Below are 16,694 nucleotides of genomic sequence, written 5' to 3'. Positions count from 1 at the left end.
TTGTGACAACAGAATGTGGCAGGAAGGACGCTTGAGTTTCAGGCAGGATGGGACTGGCAGCCTCGCCTCCTGTCTCTGCACCACGAGCCTGAGAAGCCACAAGTCCTCTGAACTTGCGCAGCTGCTGCAGGAAAGGCCTGAGGCCACGTGGAGGAGAGGCCCTCACCGGAGCAGCCCTCCCGCAGGTGGCGAAGCTGCCCCGGGCCTTGCAGGGCGGCTGGGTGACCTCATAGAACAGAGCAGGGCCCAGCCAACCACCCCGTGACTCCTGACTGAGAAGCGGCAGGTGTTTCAACCCACCGAGTTGTGGGCGGTTGGCTGCGCAGTGCTGGTGACGGGAAGAGCAGACGTGAACAAGTGGAAAGGCTTTCCTTGTCCTGGGACTGGTGCCTCTGCACCACCAAGATGTCAGACGCCTCCAAGTTACTGCGAAATGAATGAGAACTCAACAAAAGACCAATAACCCCCTTTTTCTGTTTTTTGCAGTTCAACAAAACTGTATGATATTACGGTTCATTTGGAAAAATACACAAAAGTAGCTAGAAAACACTGAAACAACCCACAGAGTCTCTATGATGGAAAAACCGCTGGACTAACCAACAATGACCAACGGGAGAGGACACCAAGACCAGAGACGGAGACACGCGCCCAAGAAAATCCAGCTCGAGAGGAGTGGCATCTCAAACCAGTATAGAAGACAGACTTCTTATCACATGGTGTTGGGGCAGCTGGACAGCCATCTGGAAAAAGACAAAATTTGATCTATTCTTCACGCTGCCTGCAAGAATAAAATCTAAATGGACCAGAGACTGAAATGGGGAAAAATCAGGTTACACAATTGCTCCATACCCTGGGTGGAGAGGAAGGTTTTCTAGCTGTGATTCAAGATCCAGATGTAACGAGAGACTCCTTGATTTGACTTTAAGAAAAAAAATTTTCCCTCTTGACAAAGATGCCGAGGATTTAATCTCTTAACAACTTGCAGGTATAACATCAGCAGTGTTGATTGTATTTATCATGTGGACATCACATCCCTAGTATTTATTCGTCTTGTACCTTTTGACCCCCTTCATCCAATTCCCCCTTCCCACCCGCCCCCCTCCGCTGACCACAAGTCTGATCTCATTTTCTATGAGTTTGTTTTCGAAGTATAACTGAGTTCCAACACTATGTTTGTTCCTATTATACAACAGTGATTATTTCTGTACATTACAAATGGATCTCCAGGATAAGTCCCGTTACCGTCTGTCACCACACAAGAATGCTACATAATTATTGACTGTTTTCCCCACACTGTACACTTTATAAATGGATGAATTGGATGGTATGTGAATTATAGTTCAAGAGAGCTGTTAACATGAATGAAATCTGTCACGAGGAGTAAAGAGAACAGGACAGAGGGAACAGAGAAGGCAGTGACCTTTCTCTAAACACTGTTTTGAACAGTTTGACTTTTGGATAATATTCTACATGTGCAAAAAATACAACCAGATTAACGAGAATTGGAAAAGACCCTAACACTGAATGCAAAAAGAAACAAGTGCACAGGACTGTCTCTCTAATAACATGATCACCTGAAGGCAAGGTGGGGAAGGAGGAGGTTAAGTAACTGAACACAGAGCACTGTGACTGTACACCCTCGGAATAAAGAAAAAATCCCGCAAACTCTTCTCGGTTGTTGGATTCTGTCCACGGGTGGCACTTCTGCACCTGTGTGCACATGTGCACGTGTGACCCACGTGTGACCTCACTGATACCGTAGCCAGAGTCCCTGCAGAGCAGGACAGGACGGGGCGGGCGAGGCGGAAGGGCCTAGAGGCTGTGATAACCCGCTAGCAATGAGCACATGGCACACTTACGTCCCGATTCCCAGACACCATTCCTCACGGAAGAACCAGGTCCTCGGAGAAACGGGTGAATCCAGCACAGGGACAACACAGCGCAAGGGCATCCTGTCGCAGAGAAAACAGGGAGGTAATCAAAAACAACGATGGGCGTAAAAAAGGACACTGGGGGCAGCTTGAACCCCCCTGGCGAAGCAGGGACAATGTATAAGGACAACAGGGAGTTACACATAACCTACAACCTGCTGTGCACAGAATAAAGCTACGGAATGAACCCACGAGCCCGTATTGATAATGCATTAAAAGTCAGAAGATTCTATTTACGACAGAACGTGGCTAATCAATGTGGAAGGGACGATGGACTCGGGAAGTTGACGGTCCGCGAGCATTGCAGGAAGAGTGGGGTTGTGAGCGGACGGTAAACCTGGGGCAGGAGGCGGCTCCGTGCAGACACGGGACCGTCGGTGTCACCACCTCCCCACACGTTCCTCATTAATGACAAGAGGGACGATGACAACTGTCCAGTGAGAACCAGACAACACCGCGACCCGGCCACCGAGTTTCACACACTAACGCCTCGGGGTCTGAGGCCCAAGAAGGACAGAGACGCTTACCTGGTTCTCCAGCCAAAAATGCGTCCCTGAGTCCAATCCTGACAGAGCTCCCGACCCGCCCGCCCTCGGGGCTTCTACTGCACAGCTGGCTGCTATTCCTCCGAAATACCCAGGCTGTCGAAGAGAAAGAGAGGCTGAGGGACGTGACACCCGAAGGCCGCAGGGATCCCGGGCTGCGTCCAGGCCAGGAGAGCGAGGACAGGAGGATGGACAGGGCGGCCACCCAGCTAACCACCTGGCTGCACATCAGACCAAAGTGCAGACTCCGTGCCGTCTCTCTGGGTGACGCCAGCTGAGGCTACTTAGGAGGACGTCCTCCGTCACAGGCTCACGCACGCAGTATCGAGGGGTGACAGATGCGGGGAAGCTGGGAGACAGGCGAAACACGCGGCAACATGGTAAGAATTGGTAAACCCAGGTAAGGGGTGTATGGGGTTGTTTGTTTGTATTTACTATTTTCCCAACCTTTTTCTAAGTTTGAAATTAGTTAAAAATAAAAAGTTGAAGATAAACATAAAATGGAACAAAGAGCACACTTCTGGGGGCCTTGCTTCTGAGAAGCGTGCTGAGTCCCGCGCCACCGCCGTCTCCCCTCCGTCAACGAAGATGATTTTGACAAAGGTCAGCAGGGCTTCCCTGGTGGCACAGTGGTTGAGAATCTGCCTGCCAATGCAGGGGACACGGGTTCGAGCCCTGGTCTGGGAAGATCCCACATGTCGCGGAGCAACTGGGCCCGTGAGCCACAACTACTGAGCCTGCGTGTCTGGAGCCTGTGCCCTGCAACAAGAGAGGCCGCGATAGTGAGAGGCCCGTGCACCGTGATGAAGAGTGGCCCCCGCTTGCCACAACTAGAGAAAGTCCTCGCACAGAAACGAAGACCCAACACAGCCATAAATAAATAAATTTTTAAAAGCCAAGCATTTAAAAAAAAAAAAATAAGGTCAGCAGCTTCAGACTGGAAACACCCTCTCTTGAGGGCTAACTGTCACAGGCTGTTCATCTGAACCCAAATGAAAGACCACGAGCACGGTGGGATGAAAAGGTTCTGGTTCGCATTTGTGTAACTGGGCCTCCTGTGGGGATGGGGACTCCAGGGCAGAAAGTCCTTCTCACCTGACAGGCGATCCAGAGGGGGCGGGCCGGGCCGTGCAGCAGCGCAGAGATGCCCCTGGGGACGCCTGCTTCCCGGGCCTTAGGCCTGTCCCCGTGACAAGGGCGGGGGAACCTGTGGGCGTCAAAACTGCGTGTTAGGCAAAAAGGACGCAGGAAGGGGTGATGGCTTCCTGCTCCAGGCTTACCCTGCTTGGCAGAAGACATGCACCCCCAGGACCCCTCCCACCCTCCCAAGCCCACCTCATACCCGGGGGCGCTGAAGGGCGAGGGGGCTGCAAACCCAGCCGGCAAAGGACGAACCGATGAAGGTTAACCCACGGTTGGATAACTGGTTCCAAATTAAAGTGTAAGCCATCATTTTCAGTGAATGCAGTGTTTTTCTGAGCTTTTTTTTTTTTAAGTGAATACATGTTTCATTTTGAGACAATCAAGCAATTACCGGAAGATGGAAAATGAGAGTCCTGGCGTGGCTGGCCTTGAACTTTCTGAAGCTTGGCTTTCTGCGCAAAATCCGTGAAGGCTCCAACATTCTGGGCTCTTGGTCTGTCTTGTGTGGAAATAAAATCTCTGGAGTGGACCAAAGAGGCTCCGTATTTCTTGGAAAAGAGCTGAGGGTGATCTTGATACAAACCAAAGAAACTGTGGCTGAAACGTGCCCCCTTCCAACTGTGGTTCTGTTTGAAATACAAGTAAATATTATGAAGTTTACAAAGTAAAAGTTTTCTAGTAGAATGTCAACAGGGCACTTCCAGATTAGAAGACTTGACCTTCAACACCTTTCTTTAATAACTGAGGATTTTAATGCTGGGTTAATTTTGGGAAACTTTTGACTTGGGGGGTTGGGGGCCGCAGGGAGAAAAGGCTGAGGTCACGGGGACCCAGTGACTCAGCCCCGGCTGTTTCAGCAGGTCACCGCAGACCTGCAGGCTGGGAGCGCAGGGTCAGGGTGGGGGCAGATTCGAGGCAGCTTCACCTGGGAGGGGAAGCGGGGGGGACACGCTCTCCGTTCGCGTCCTGTCAGGGCATTGATCCCATCACGGGACCACACCCTCATGACCTAGTCACCTGCCGCCGGCGCCACCTCCTGACACCGTCGCACTGGGGGGTCAGGATGCCAGCATGTGAATTGGGGGGGCAGGGGGAGGGTACACAGACGCACAGAGAACACCCAGGCCTCCACAGGCCAGCACCTGACACTGAAACCGCACGACAGTAAGAGGGAAATACACATACACACAGTGAGAGAGGAGTGGGTCCTCACCGTGGGCCCCCGGGGCAGAGCGCTAGAAGCGGCTCCCACGGCCCTTCCCATCGTGTGGGACGGCGTGTCACGGTGCAGCTTCCTTGCTCTGCGTAGCTGGGCTCGGCCGGGCTGTGGGGAGAGCTGCAGGCCCCGGACGGGCAGGGTCCAATCCAGAGCACTGCATTCCCAGCCATCAGAGGAAGAAAACAGACTTCTGAGATTTCCACTTCACTAAACATGACCTGGCAAGACAATGTGTACTGTATAGTCTAGTCACTGAAAAAGGGGAAGAGTTATTTAAAAAGAGAAACGTTGAATTAATAAACTTTCCCATTAGAGCAGAAGTTTAGTAAGGATACAGGTAAACTGAAAGCATCCACATGCACCAATGAAGGGGTGGGCGTCACTCAGGGGGGTTTATTTTGGGTGTCAACTTCACTCTTACAAGGAGAAACGAGTCTGACCTTCGGGGGCACTGGCTCACCTGGCATCCAGTCCCCTCCTCCCGTGGCCGCTGCCCCCAGCGCGGGGCTCCAGCCGGCCACGTGGGGAACTCCGTCGCAAAGGGCCAGATGAGGGTGAGCCCAGGGCCTAAGGAGGGAGGAGCCTGAGGGCGCCTGCTGGAGCCGCCTCCCCCCCCCACCCCCGTGCTCCGATCCCGAGCCCGGCCGTGTGCACAGTGCTGGTGCAGGAGGGAGAGGAGACAGGTCCCCTGCTTTGCTGCTTTCAACACTCTGAAGTATGTGACAGCCATTCCAGCCCATCACCCCATCACCTGACCGGCCCTGACACAGACACGGTGCTGCAGACAAGGCTGGCTGGCCCCCCAGGGGCGCCCAGCCTCTCGGCCAACCCGGAGACCCCAGCCCTGTCCCGGGAGAGTCTCCCGCGGCCCCGGCCTTCCAGGTGCCAGAGCCGGGCTGCCGCTCCCACTTCCTAACTTCCTAACTGCCCTTCCTGGTGGACCCCTGTACCTGCCCGCTGACGCCGCCGTGGCCTCGCTCACCAGCGGCCGGGCATCTGTCCCGCGGGGCTGCAGTACCAGGACAGACACTGCAGTGCTCCAGTGCTCTGCGTACGCGGATGCAGCTGGGTCTGGTGGCCAGGGTCAGCCGGGGCCTGCCGCTTGCTTTCTGTGCTCGTAGACGCAGTCTACGGGCCTCGGCTTTAAAGTCAGAGCGTGGCTGCTGACCGCCTGCGCCACCTCGTAGCCCCAGGCCCCAGCTCTAAACGGGATCGACGGTGCCTACTTCCCAGAGCTGTTCGTGCCAGGAACCGAGGAGCCCTCGGTGGCCAGCGCGGCGCCTGGGAAAGCCCAGCGGTCCGCAGCAGGGACAGCTGGCGGAGCCGCAACGATCGGAGAGACGGGGTCTGAGGAGGGCCAGGGGCCGACGCCCCCCTGCACACCCCCCGACATCTCTCTCTATGGCCTGGTCCGTGCACGGGCTGGGCGGAGCCCGCAAAGCACCCACAGCCCGGGAGGCAGCCCCTGTCTGGGCAGCGAAGGTGCCTGGATGCCGGATCACAAGCCTCAAAAGCCCCTTTCTGACCAAACGCCCTGCCTTTGCGGTCCTCACGGGAAGTCGGGTCGGGACGGAGGCAAAAGCACCTTCACTGAGATGAAGGATGTAGAGACTGAGCCCGGGGAAAGTCAAATTCCCAGTGAGGGTCACGTAAAAATTAAATATTTTATACCTTAAACTGAGTTCAAACCTTGAGCACGTGAAGATTCATCATCACAGTTGTATCACCGAGACAGAAAGCCTCCACAGCAATGTGAACAGTATTGAGGGAGAAGAACGGACATGCTTTCAGGTTCTGTAAACATCGGTTACTTTATTAAAGTTCTGACCGGCTGGAAACACAGCCAGCTCGGCTCCCCCCGCTTGCGGACGGGAGAGCGGGCGGCAGGTGCCTGGGGTCTTCGGCGAGGGGGAGAGGAGTCTCAGCAGGGACACGGTTTGCTGGATGTTTCTAGGATTGAAACACTTCTCAAAATGACACAAGCAGCTATCACATCTCCTGACCTCCGTACAGTCAAGTCACAGTACCAGAAATCAGCACACACCCTTCCGAGGGGCCGTGTTACAGACCAGGCACAAGGCACACGTGATTCTCACGACCAATAAGTGTGTTTTTCAAAAACAGTTCAAGGGCACTTTCAGTAAATACGAGCTTTTCATTTTAATTGCCCACTCGTGGCAAGAATAAGATGTCAGTACGTATTCGTCAACAAAATTGCGGGTCGGCGTGTAGATTCCACCCGGGCCCCACATGGTAAAGGTGGTGCCCGGGCTCGTCACCAGGAGGTGAGGAGGGGGCCCTGCAGCCGGGCACTCCAAGGGGCCAGGTCCACCCACAGCTCGCAGGGAGAGTGACCACTGACCCGACTTGAAACCTACAGAGACACACCAACCAGGGGGTAGGGTCTGGTGAAACCTACAGAGAGACACCAACCAGGGGGTTAGGTAGGGTCTGGCGGGGCACCTGTTTGAAACTTAGTTAAAAACAGCTCTAAAATCTAGACAGATCTGATTACTAACACCTCTCTTACTGTGTCAACAGAGAAACACAAAACGGAAACAAAACTCTTCGCCGGACGAGCTTCCCCGGTGAGAAGACCCCTCCGCCGCCCCCAGCCGCAAGCCAGGCCGATGCCCCGCGCTCACCACGAGATGGCGCTGCGGAGACGCGGCTTACATCTCAGCCCTGCGAATGTCAACAGGGTAAGGGACCGGATTATGTTCTCTTGGGACAGTTCTCTCCCACTAAAAATAACGGGGCTGTTGAATAAGACGCACACACGCTTTAGTGCGACCCGTCCACGCGGGCCCTCCTTGGGGCGACGGCGCAGACAGGCCAAGCTCGCGGGAAGGAGCACATCGGGCCGTGACGTCACCACGGCGGGACTCTGTCCCCGAGGCGCGCTCAGGTGTAGGTACTCGGCGCCACGTGGAAGTCAGTACTCACGCGGCCTGGGGTCGGCGCCGCGGGGACAGTCGGGGCCGAGGCCGCTACCTCGTCTTCTTGGGCGGCGCCGGCCCGTTGGGGCGGCCGGGCGCGAAGTTCCAGTCCACGGGGTTGAGCAGCTGCTGCGTCTTCTTGCGGGTCCAGTAGGGGTTGATGAGGACCGTGAGGAGGCCCAGCCCGACCACGAAGAGCGCCCAGTGCGGCGGGAAGAGGCTGCGGGCCAGGCCGTCCCAGTGGCCCAGGCACACCCACCACATGTGGTAGGTGAGGACCATGCGGCAGTGGAACAGGTGGACCATCAGCCACTGGTTCAGCCTCCAGAGCAGCGAGTCCGCACAGCCGGCCTGCGGGCAGAGCAGGGTCAGGGCGGGCGGACTCGGGCTCACAACGCCGCACCCCGTCCCCGCCCCCTCCCGGCCCCGCCCAGCCGCCCGCAGACCCACCCAGCGCGGGCCTCCTGCTGGCCTGCGCCCCCGGAAGGAAAGTTCACACCTTCCAAGCTCACCTCCAGCGCTTCTTCCCTCGACCGTGCACACATCGAGCAACTAACTACCCAACTACCCAACGCTGACCCAGAGAAGCTGGAAGACACGCTGGTCGTGTCCAACCAGGCTCGCCGGGCCCCGGGGGCAAACGCTCTCAGAGGAAACAAGCTCAGGATGAGATGTGTGTCCTCACTTCTTTGTTTTTCGGTTATTTTTACCCCAGCAGACCTTGGACACAAGCCCAAATGGACTTGCCTTAAAATTATTCTAAATTCACGTTAAAGCTAGCTGTAGCTAAAGCCAAACAGGGAACTTGAAAATGCTATACAGCAGACTGTGGGCACAGAGGTGGGACACTGTGGCGGGGACGTCAGCACCTGGACAGCCCGGCACCAGGACAACAGGTACCAGGACAGCCCACACACCTCAGACCCGTGAGCTTGTGCACACCGGCCTCTCCCCGCTGCGCTCTGCCCGGGCTGGAGCGTCCTCCTGGGCAGCTCCCCGCCCCGACACCGCCTCCCCAGGGTAGGGGCACGTCTGGCACTTGCAGGAGGAAAGGGGGAAGGTGGGGACGCCTCGCCAGGCAGCAGCCCAGTGACGCTGGGAACGGGCATGGCCTCACTGCGGCCGCACCTGCGGAGCCACAGGGGGACACAGCAACTGACCTCTGGAGTGACCACATTTTAAAAGAGAAAGAAAGGGGAATTCCCTGGTGGCCCGGTGGTTAGGACTCTGCACTCTCACTGCCGAGGGCATGGGTTCAATCCCTGGTCGGGGGACTAAGATCCTGCAAAAAGAACCCAACCTCCTGCCTGGATGATCCGCCTCTGGGCGACCCAGAGGTCTGCAAGGCAGGGAGGCAAGTAAACGAAGGAGATGACGGACCTCACTTCTTCAACTTTTTATATACATTTCCCCTCCTTCTGGGAACGAGACCATCACCGCACAGGGACTTAAAAGAAGTCTGGATGAAACGAGGCACGTTATCATGTGCTTGGATGGAAAACCCCCAGAAGACGTTACATCCTCCCTGCTTGAATGCGTCCACAGACTTAGTCCAAATAAGAGGCTACATCAGTATTTTTATCAACTTGTAACAACTTTAAGTAAAGCCACTCATGCAGTGGAGTAAACGCACGAGAGCAAGGAGGGCTGAAGGTGCCTCAGCAAATAATGAGATACGATGATGCTTCAGAAATAACAGATAAACAATGCAAAACGCAGAAGTGAATAAAATACACAGAGAGTTGGCACTGGGTGGCATTTCGAACCCCCAGGGAAAGGATGGATAAGGTAATTACATTAGGATCCTTGCTCACCTCCTGGGAAAATCCAGTTGGATCTTACTTAAAAATACTTTCCAAATGGACTAAATATCAATGTAAAAGGAAAAGAAAACCATAGAGTACTAGGAAAAAAACTACAGTTTTACAGAAATAGTTTTATACTCATTGCATGGGTAGGCATTCTCCACGTTATGCTAGAATCATGACTTATACAAGTAAAATTCCTTGAACTGTGCAATTAGACAAAAAAACAGTGTTTCTCAAACGCAGAAACACTTGAGGTTTGAGGTTCTCAATGATAGATTCCTCACATGGGAAAGATTTAGCCTTTGCTCTGGCCTGAAGGACGTTAAATGTACAAACTGTAGAGTGGGAAGGTGAGCTAAGTGTGTCTCGGGGTGAACACACAAACTGCAGAGTGAGCTACATGTGCGTGGGGGCCAGGGCACTGCTCACCCTTCCAACCTTGCAGGCACTGGCCAGCACGCCGTCTTCTTTCCACTTGCTGCTTCCTTCAAAGTTCACAAGATGTCCTCCTTTCCGTTATCTTGCCCACTTACTAAAAGCAGCCATCCTAAATTCCTAATATTCATACCAGAAGCATGAACTTCTACTCATACAGTAATTACATTAAGTTTAGAAAACTCCAAGCCTGAGAAGTGAGCATTTCTGGTCCTACTCAGACACTGAAATTTTTGGGTTCAACATCACCAAATGCTTTGAGAAAAGCAGGGTCAGTAACAAAGTGAGTCTTAACCGTGCAAAGGTTACTTTGTATAGCTGGGGTCCCAGCAAGTAGTGTCCCTGGTATATACTTATTTACACATAAATTGACTGTTTTTTATACCACGTCGTTTGCATCTGGACTAGTGTCTCCGTGGATGAATCATGTTTAGATGTTTGAGTGTATAATTCATTTATTATTATTTCTAAACAACATTTCAGAATCAAATTGGAGGAGGAAATGGAAGCATGAGCCCGTCTGGGGTGTAAACTACGTTAAGTTAGTGGTGACACCGGGTCCTGACATCCGTCTGTATCTCATCAAATCAGACTCCGGTGGTGAGGACTCCTGGACCCTGATGCCCAGCTAAGCAGGAGCTCGGCAGCTTTATGAAGAGCTTAAAGGATTTCAACGTTTTACACGGCGTTTACTCACAAGGTTCGGTAGTATCTGAACTAGACCAAGACCATGGCTGTGTGGGCACACGGGCCCTGGGCTGTCTTAGCCGAGGGGACAGCTTTGCGTGGGGACACGGGCCGCGTGGTGAACGCGGCGAGCGGGAAGAAGTGGGTTCTGGGACCACCCATTTCCATCCTGAACGAATGGCACCCGAACACTTTAGAGAAAACAGAAAAAACCCCAAACAAAGTGCCTCCCTCTGGTGGCCGCCCCACAGCCAGGGTCTGTCTGCTTCCTGAGCAGTGGGCCCACCCCACCTGGGGAAGGGCTTCCGGAGACCTCCGCCCGGGCGCCTGACGCGTGAGGGGCCCCAGGAGGAGGCCTGGCTGAGTTCACAGACAAACTCTGTCGTGACGAATCGGGCCCATCGAAAGGGGCCTGCACCCGGGACAGACTTGCCGAAGCGGGCAGGGACCCCGGCAGCACCCTGGGGTCAGGAGGAGACCGTCGGCCCGCAGCTTCACGCAGAAGAGGGAGGAGCTGGTTCACGTGCCCAGCCCCCCAGCTGTTCGGGGGGCTCCCTGGCCGCTGGCCCACAGTCCAGCTGGCAGAGGGGGCGGAGGCGGTGGCCTGGGCTGGTGGACACACAGCCTTGCCCCACCCAGGACTGGACGTGTAAGCAGACAGAAGCCACAGCTGCCTGCCCTTCCCTGGGGAGGGAGAAAGTCAATGGAGAACCTCCAGGACCCTGGCTAGGCTGAGTGGTGGGATCTCTCCTGTGTGAGGACAGTCACGAGGCCAGGGAGAGGCATCTGCTTCGTCTAATGCACAGACACAAACAGAGTCACGGAAAATGAAGAATCAGGCAAAGACGCTCCGAACTGAGGAATGAGACAAACCTCCAAACCCTACCGGAGAGCAGTCACACGACATACCCGACAGAATTAAAGGCATCTGTCATAAGGGTGCTCGCCGAGGTCAAGAGAACACATGGGAACAAGTGGAATGTCAATGAAGAGACGGAAATGTACAAAAATGTACCAAACAGAAATCAAGGAGCTGAAGAATACAATAACTGAACTAAAAAACTCACTAGGGGGACTTCCCTGGTGGTGCAGTGGTTAAGAATCCGCCTGCCAATGCAGGGGACACGGGTTCGGTCCCTGGTCTGGAAAGACCTGACATGCCATGGAGCAACTAAGCCCGTGTACCACAACTACTGAGCTTGCGCTCTAGAGCCTGCGAGCCACAACTAATGAGCCCGCATACCTAGAGCCTGAGCTCCGCAACAGGAGAAGCCACCGCAATAAGAAGCCCGCGCACCACAACAAAGAGTAGCCCCCGCTCGCCGCAACTAGAGTAAGTCCGCGTGCAGCAACGAAAACCCAACGCAGCCAAAAATAAAAAAAACACGAAAAACAAAAAAAACTCACTAGGGAGGTCACCAAAGTAATCTACAGTCTACAGGTTCAATGCAACCTCCGCGAAAATCCCAGTAGCATTTTTAACAAAAAAAATTTCTAAAATTCACATGAAACCACAAAAGACCCCAATAGCCAAATCAATCTTGAGAAAAAGAACAAAGCTGGAGGCACCAGGTTTCCTGGTTTCAAACGATATTACAAAGCTACAGAAATCAAAGCTGCATGAACTGCCATACAAACACACAGACCAGTGGAGCAGCATCGAAAGCCTAGAAAACATCCACACAGACACGGCCAACTGATCTTCAACAGGGTGCCCAAAACTCACAGCAGGAAAGGGGTAGTCCCTTCAATCGGGTGTTGCTCGGAAAACTGGACACTCACAGGCAAAAGAATGAAACTGAACCCTTATCTCACACCTTACACAAAAATCAACTTGAAGGCGGAAATGCAAGACCCAAAACTCCTAAAAGAAAACATAGGGAAAAGGTTTCATGGCATTCGTTTTGGCAATGATTTCATGAATATGTTACCAAGAACACATACAACAGAAACAAAAATAAACAATTGGGACAACATCAAACTAAAAGGCTTCTTCACAGCAAAGGAAACAATCAACAGAGTGAAAAGGCAACCTACAAAGTGGGAGAAAATATTTGCCAACCATATGTGTAATAAGAGATTAATCTTGAACATATATAAAGAACTACAACGCAACAGTAAAAAATAACAAAGAATCTGAGTTAAAAATGGGCTAAGGGCTTGAACAGTTTTCCAAAGACGACATACAAATGGCCAACAGATAGACGAATAAATGCTCACTGTCACCGGTCATCAGGGAAATGCAAATCAAAAGCCAGTGAGATGTCATCAGAGAAACAAAGACAACAAGCTTTGGTGAGCACGTGGAGAAAGTGGACCTCTGTGCACTGCTGGTGGGAACACACAACGCCGCAGCCGCTGCGGAAAACAGTGGGGGCGGCTTATTTTCTAAAAACAGAGCTACCTGATGACCCAGTAAAGGAACCGAAGTCAGAATGTGGAGGAGATATTAGCACCTCTGCATTCACTCACAATAACCAAGACTGAAACACCCAAGGAAGATGTGCTTCACACACGTAATGGAAACCTGTTCAGCCTGAGAAAAGAAGGAAACCCTTCAACGTGCAATGACATGGCTGGACCTTGAGGACATTCACTCAGCGAAATAAACCAGGAACAGAAGAGAAATATGGCATGAGTCCACTTAGATGAGGCATCTGAAATAGTCCAGTTCCTAGAATCCAAGTGTGGATGGCAGTTGCCAGGGGCTGGAGGGAGGGGAAGCGGCGAGTTACTGACCAACAGGAGTGAAGTTTCAATCATACAAGACGAATAAGCTCCAGAGGCCTGCTGTGCACCTGTGACTACAGCTGACGATAACATGCTGGACACTTAAAGGTTTGTGAAGAGGGCAGATCTCATGTTGGGTGTAAGATAACATAATGTGAAATAAAAATTTTAGAAGATATGTATGTAGACATATTGTTTTTTTAAAAAAAGTATTTGAGGGGCTTCCCTGGTGGCGCAGTGGTTGAGAGTCCGCCTGCCGATGCAAGGGACACGGGTTCATGCCCCGGTCCGGGAGGATCCCACATGCCGTGGAGCGGCTGGGCCCGTGAGCCATGGCCGCTAAGCCTGCGCGACCGGAGCCTGTGCTCTGCAACGGGAGAGGCCACAGCAGTGAGAGGCCCACGTACCGCAAAAAAAAAAAAAAAAAAAAAGTATCTGAAACAAAGAAAAAGCATGTTTTCTAGGGCTTACAAATACTGCCAGTTACTGAGTAAGACACACGATCCACCGAGTCTTCTTTTGCGATGGGGCAGGAAGCCTAAAAGAGTTGTTTAAAATGATTAAAATGGAATTCAACGAAAATGAGCTTCTCACGGACTGTAATACTCTAATCCAGCCTGGTGATGCTGTGACAGCACAGGCCACAAGGGACCAGCGACACGGGCATCAAGCGGATGAAGGTGCCACACTAGCCGCTCACGTCCCGCTGCGGAGCACAGATGCCGTCTGGGGAGCGCCTACCTTTAGGAGCATCCAGGAGATGCAGGTGAAGGGCGTGCTCATCTCCAGGAGCAGCGTGATCATGGGCAGGTAGTGGCCCGCTTGGAGGTTGACCACGCAGCCGAGAAACCCGAGGAAGGCGAAGAGGTGGTGGACGGCCAGGAACCCGTCGAATGTGTGGAACAGCACATTGGACACGTGGAGCGCGAGGTTCTCGAAGAGGAAGAATCCAGTTGCCGTGGTGATGTGGAACCAGCACCAGTTCTGCTGGCCGAGCACTTTGTCGGCCTGGAGCACGGGGTCCAGCAGCAGCGCCCGTAGCCCCGCCGTGGTGCCCTGGATGCCAAAGACTGCACGCGTGGCTGCCAGGTTCCAGAAGACCTGCTCTCGGGCCCCCAGGGAGCGGTAGGTGGCGTTCAGGGAGGATGACAGCTGGTGGCAGGCCACGAAGACGCCCAGGTAGAAGGTGCAGCCGGCGGCCACCAGCGCCCAGCGGACCTGCCCGGAGGTGCAGTCCAGGTCAAAGATGCTGCCCGCCGGCCCGCTGCTCGGGAGGCTCATGCTGCCGACGTCGTACAGGCTGGGCCGGGGTCCACACGCTGCACCAGGCCACGGCCCCGGGACCCTCATGCGCCCATCCTCCACCTGGACAAAGAAAAGAGCCTTGACCCTCTGCTGGCTGAAAGGAGCCGAGACGCAAGGCTGCTCCAGCACCACAAAATGGATGTTAACAACTCTTCTCTTCAAGCTCGTGTGCATTCAGTGACACAAAAACAGCAAGAAACACCCGCTGGTGGGACAGGAGCACGAGAGAGAGTGACACGAGGGACGGAAGGGGCAGGCGTGCACGGGGCAGGAAACAGACACGGTCCCGACTCTCCAGTGGGTGCCCCCCGTGGTGGCAGTGACAGCCCACAAAGTCCCCCAGACAGAGCACACCTAGAGGAGGATGTGCTTCCGGAACCCACGGTGGGAACACTGCCAGCCAGCGCCCCATCCGGAGCTCCTTGGACCCTCACCTACACTGGACAGCAAGCTCCGCACTTAGGGGAGTACGTGTGTGTACATCTATGTGTGTGTGTGTGTGTGTGTGTGTGTGTGTGTGTGTGTGTGTGTATATTTCTGTCTACTGTGATGCTCTGACATCTTAAGTCCCCCCCGGCTGGGGAGAGACAACCCCCCACCAGCCAAGGGCCCAGCCAGAAGCCCGCCTGTGACCTATGCCAACAGCTTGGCCAGGCCCGGCCTCCTCCGCCTGCCCCGCCCCCGGGGAGGTGACCCTCCTCTGCCCAAAACACCCGGGCCGGTGCCCGGCGGCTCGGGGCAGCCCTGTCACCCAAAGCCCGGCAAAATCACTAAAAGCAGCCAATCCTATGTGCTCACCCCACCCTGTTTTTTCCCTGGAAACCCCAGTAAAGGCCGTGGCCTCAATCCCCACCCTCCGTCCCGTCCTCTGCCCCCTGACCCCCTGGCCGTCCCCACACGTGCCCGGCGTGGCCCTGCCTCTAGGACCCGAGAGCATAACGAGCTTTGCTTTCCTCTTGTGGCCACACCTGACTGAGCCTCTCATAGCAGAATCCAGAAGCATCTGGTCCCGCATTGTGGAGCTGATGGGGGCGGGGTCAGGGGCAAATACTGGGAAGGGAGAGGGGGTCTCAGTGCTGGGCAGAAGGGAGCCGCACCATCAGAGCTTAACTCCATGCAAAGGGTCGCTGCACAAACTGGAAAGTGCCGAGAAACAGGCTCCTCCGGAAAGCTCACCTTGTCCTTTCCACAAGCCTGCCATGCGGTCTGGGTGACAGTTCCCATTTTGCCACGACTGCATCGCTACGCTCCTGTGGAACCTCTGCCTTGAAACGGGAGGGTCCCCATGACTCTGAAGAGCTCTGACTGAAACAATGACTCAAGCTTGCCCAGGGTGAGTGGCTGGTATAGGTGCCCCTTCACGAAGGCTGGGGGGACTCCAGGGCACTGGGACCAAAGAACAAAACAGTGGGTTCTGATCTTGGTTCCACTATTTCCGAGCTAGGAAAACAGGACTCCAGTGTCTGACTACAGGAACGAAAAATACACATAAATACAGCAGAGTGGGTGCCAGGTGCTAATATGAAGTACCTACTCCGTGCCAGGCACGTTCAGTTAGGCCGTTTAACCTGCTAAACAGGGAGTCGTACATTTCCAATGGAAAGAAGAGAGCTCAGGTTTAGTTACTTGCCTCAAATCAAGAAGCTACCCAGTGGGGCCTCGGATTGGACCATGATCAGGACTCAGAGCTCTGGGCCCAGGTGCATTAGATCACCTGCAGGTTCGTCTGTCCTTCCCACACCGAGAGGACGATGCCCAGGCCCCCTCCCAGGGTCCTGACTTCGCTGCCCTGGGGCGGGGCCAGGCTTGGGTGTTTCTTATGTGCCCAGGCGCTCTAAGCTGGTGCAGAACCACTGAACCGGCGTGAATTCCAGTCCCCCCCAGATGTAAGATCCTGTGACTCCAAGGAGGGAGGGTTTAGTGGCTTCCTTTTCCTAAAGCAGGCAGCGTCC

At 54.2% G+C, this 16,694-nt stretch overlaps 1 protein-coding gene across 16 annotated transcripts in view; it reads right to left on the bottom strand.

Moving 5' to 3' along the window:
- Positions 1-16,694, bottom strand: part of CLN8 (CLN8 transmembrane ER and ERGIC protein) — a 49,764-nt gene that overhangs the window by 7,718 nt on the left and 25,352 nt on the right. For 6 of the 16 annotated variants that reach the window (XM_079909070.1, XM_079909073.1, XM_079909071.1 and 3 more), the window contains exons 2-7: positions 14,179-14,802; positions 7,254-8,128; positions 5,789-7,212; positions 4,833-5,405; positions 4,011-4,245; positions 1,860-3,683 (exon numbers count right to left, since the gene is read on the bottom strand). In XM_079909070.1, the coding sequence (XP_079765196.1) occupies positions 7,829-8,128; positions 14,179-14,787 (909 nt within the window). In that variant the 5' untranslated portion in view covers positions 14,788-14,802 and the 3' untranslated portion in view covers positions 1,860-3,683; positions 4,011-4,245; positions 4,833-5,405; positions 5,789-7,212; positions 7,254-7,828. Of the gene's footprint in view, positions 1-1,859; positions 3,684-4,010; positions 4,246-4,832; positions 5,406-5,478; positions 7,213-7,253; positions 8,129-14,178; positions 15,184-16,694 lie in introns of those variants that run through there. The other 10 variants (XM_079909081.1, XM_079909066.1, XM_079909078.1 and 7 more) reach the window with 4 other exon arrangements.

The sequence above is a fragment of the Stenella coeruleoalba genome (assembly GCF_951394435.1).
Source record: "Stenella coeruleoalba genome assembly, chromosome: 21".
Classification (NCBI taxonomy): Eukaryota; Metazoa; Chordata; class Mammalia; order Artiodactyla; family Delphinidae; genus Stenella; species Stenella coeruleoalba.
This window is presented reverse-complemented; position numbering and strand designations above follow the sequence as displayed.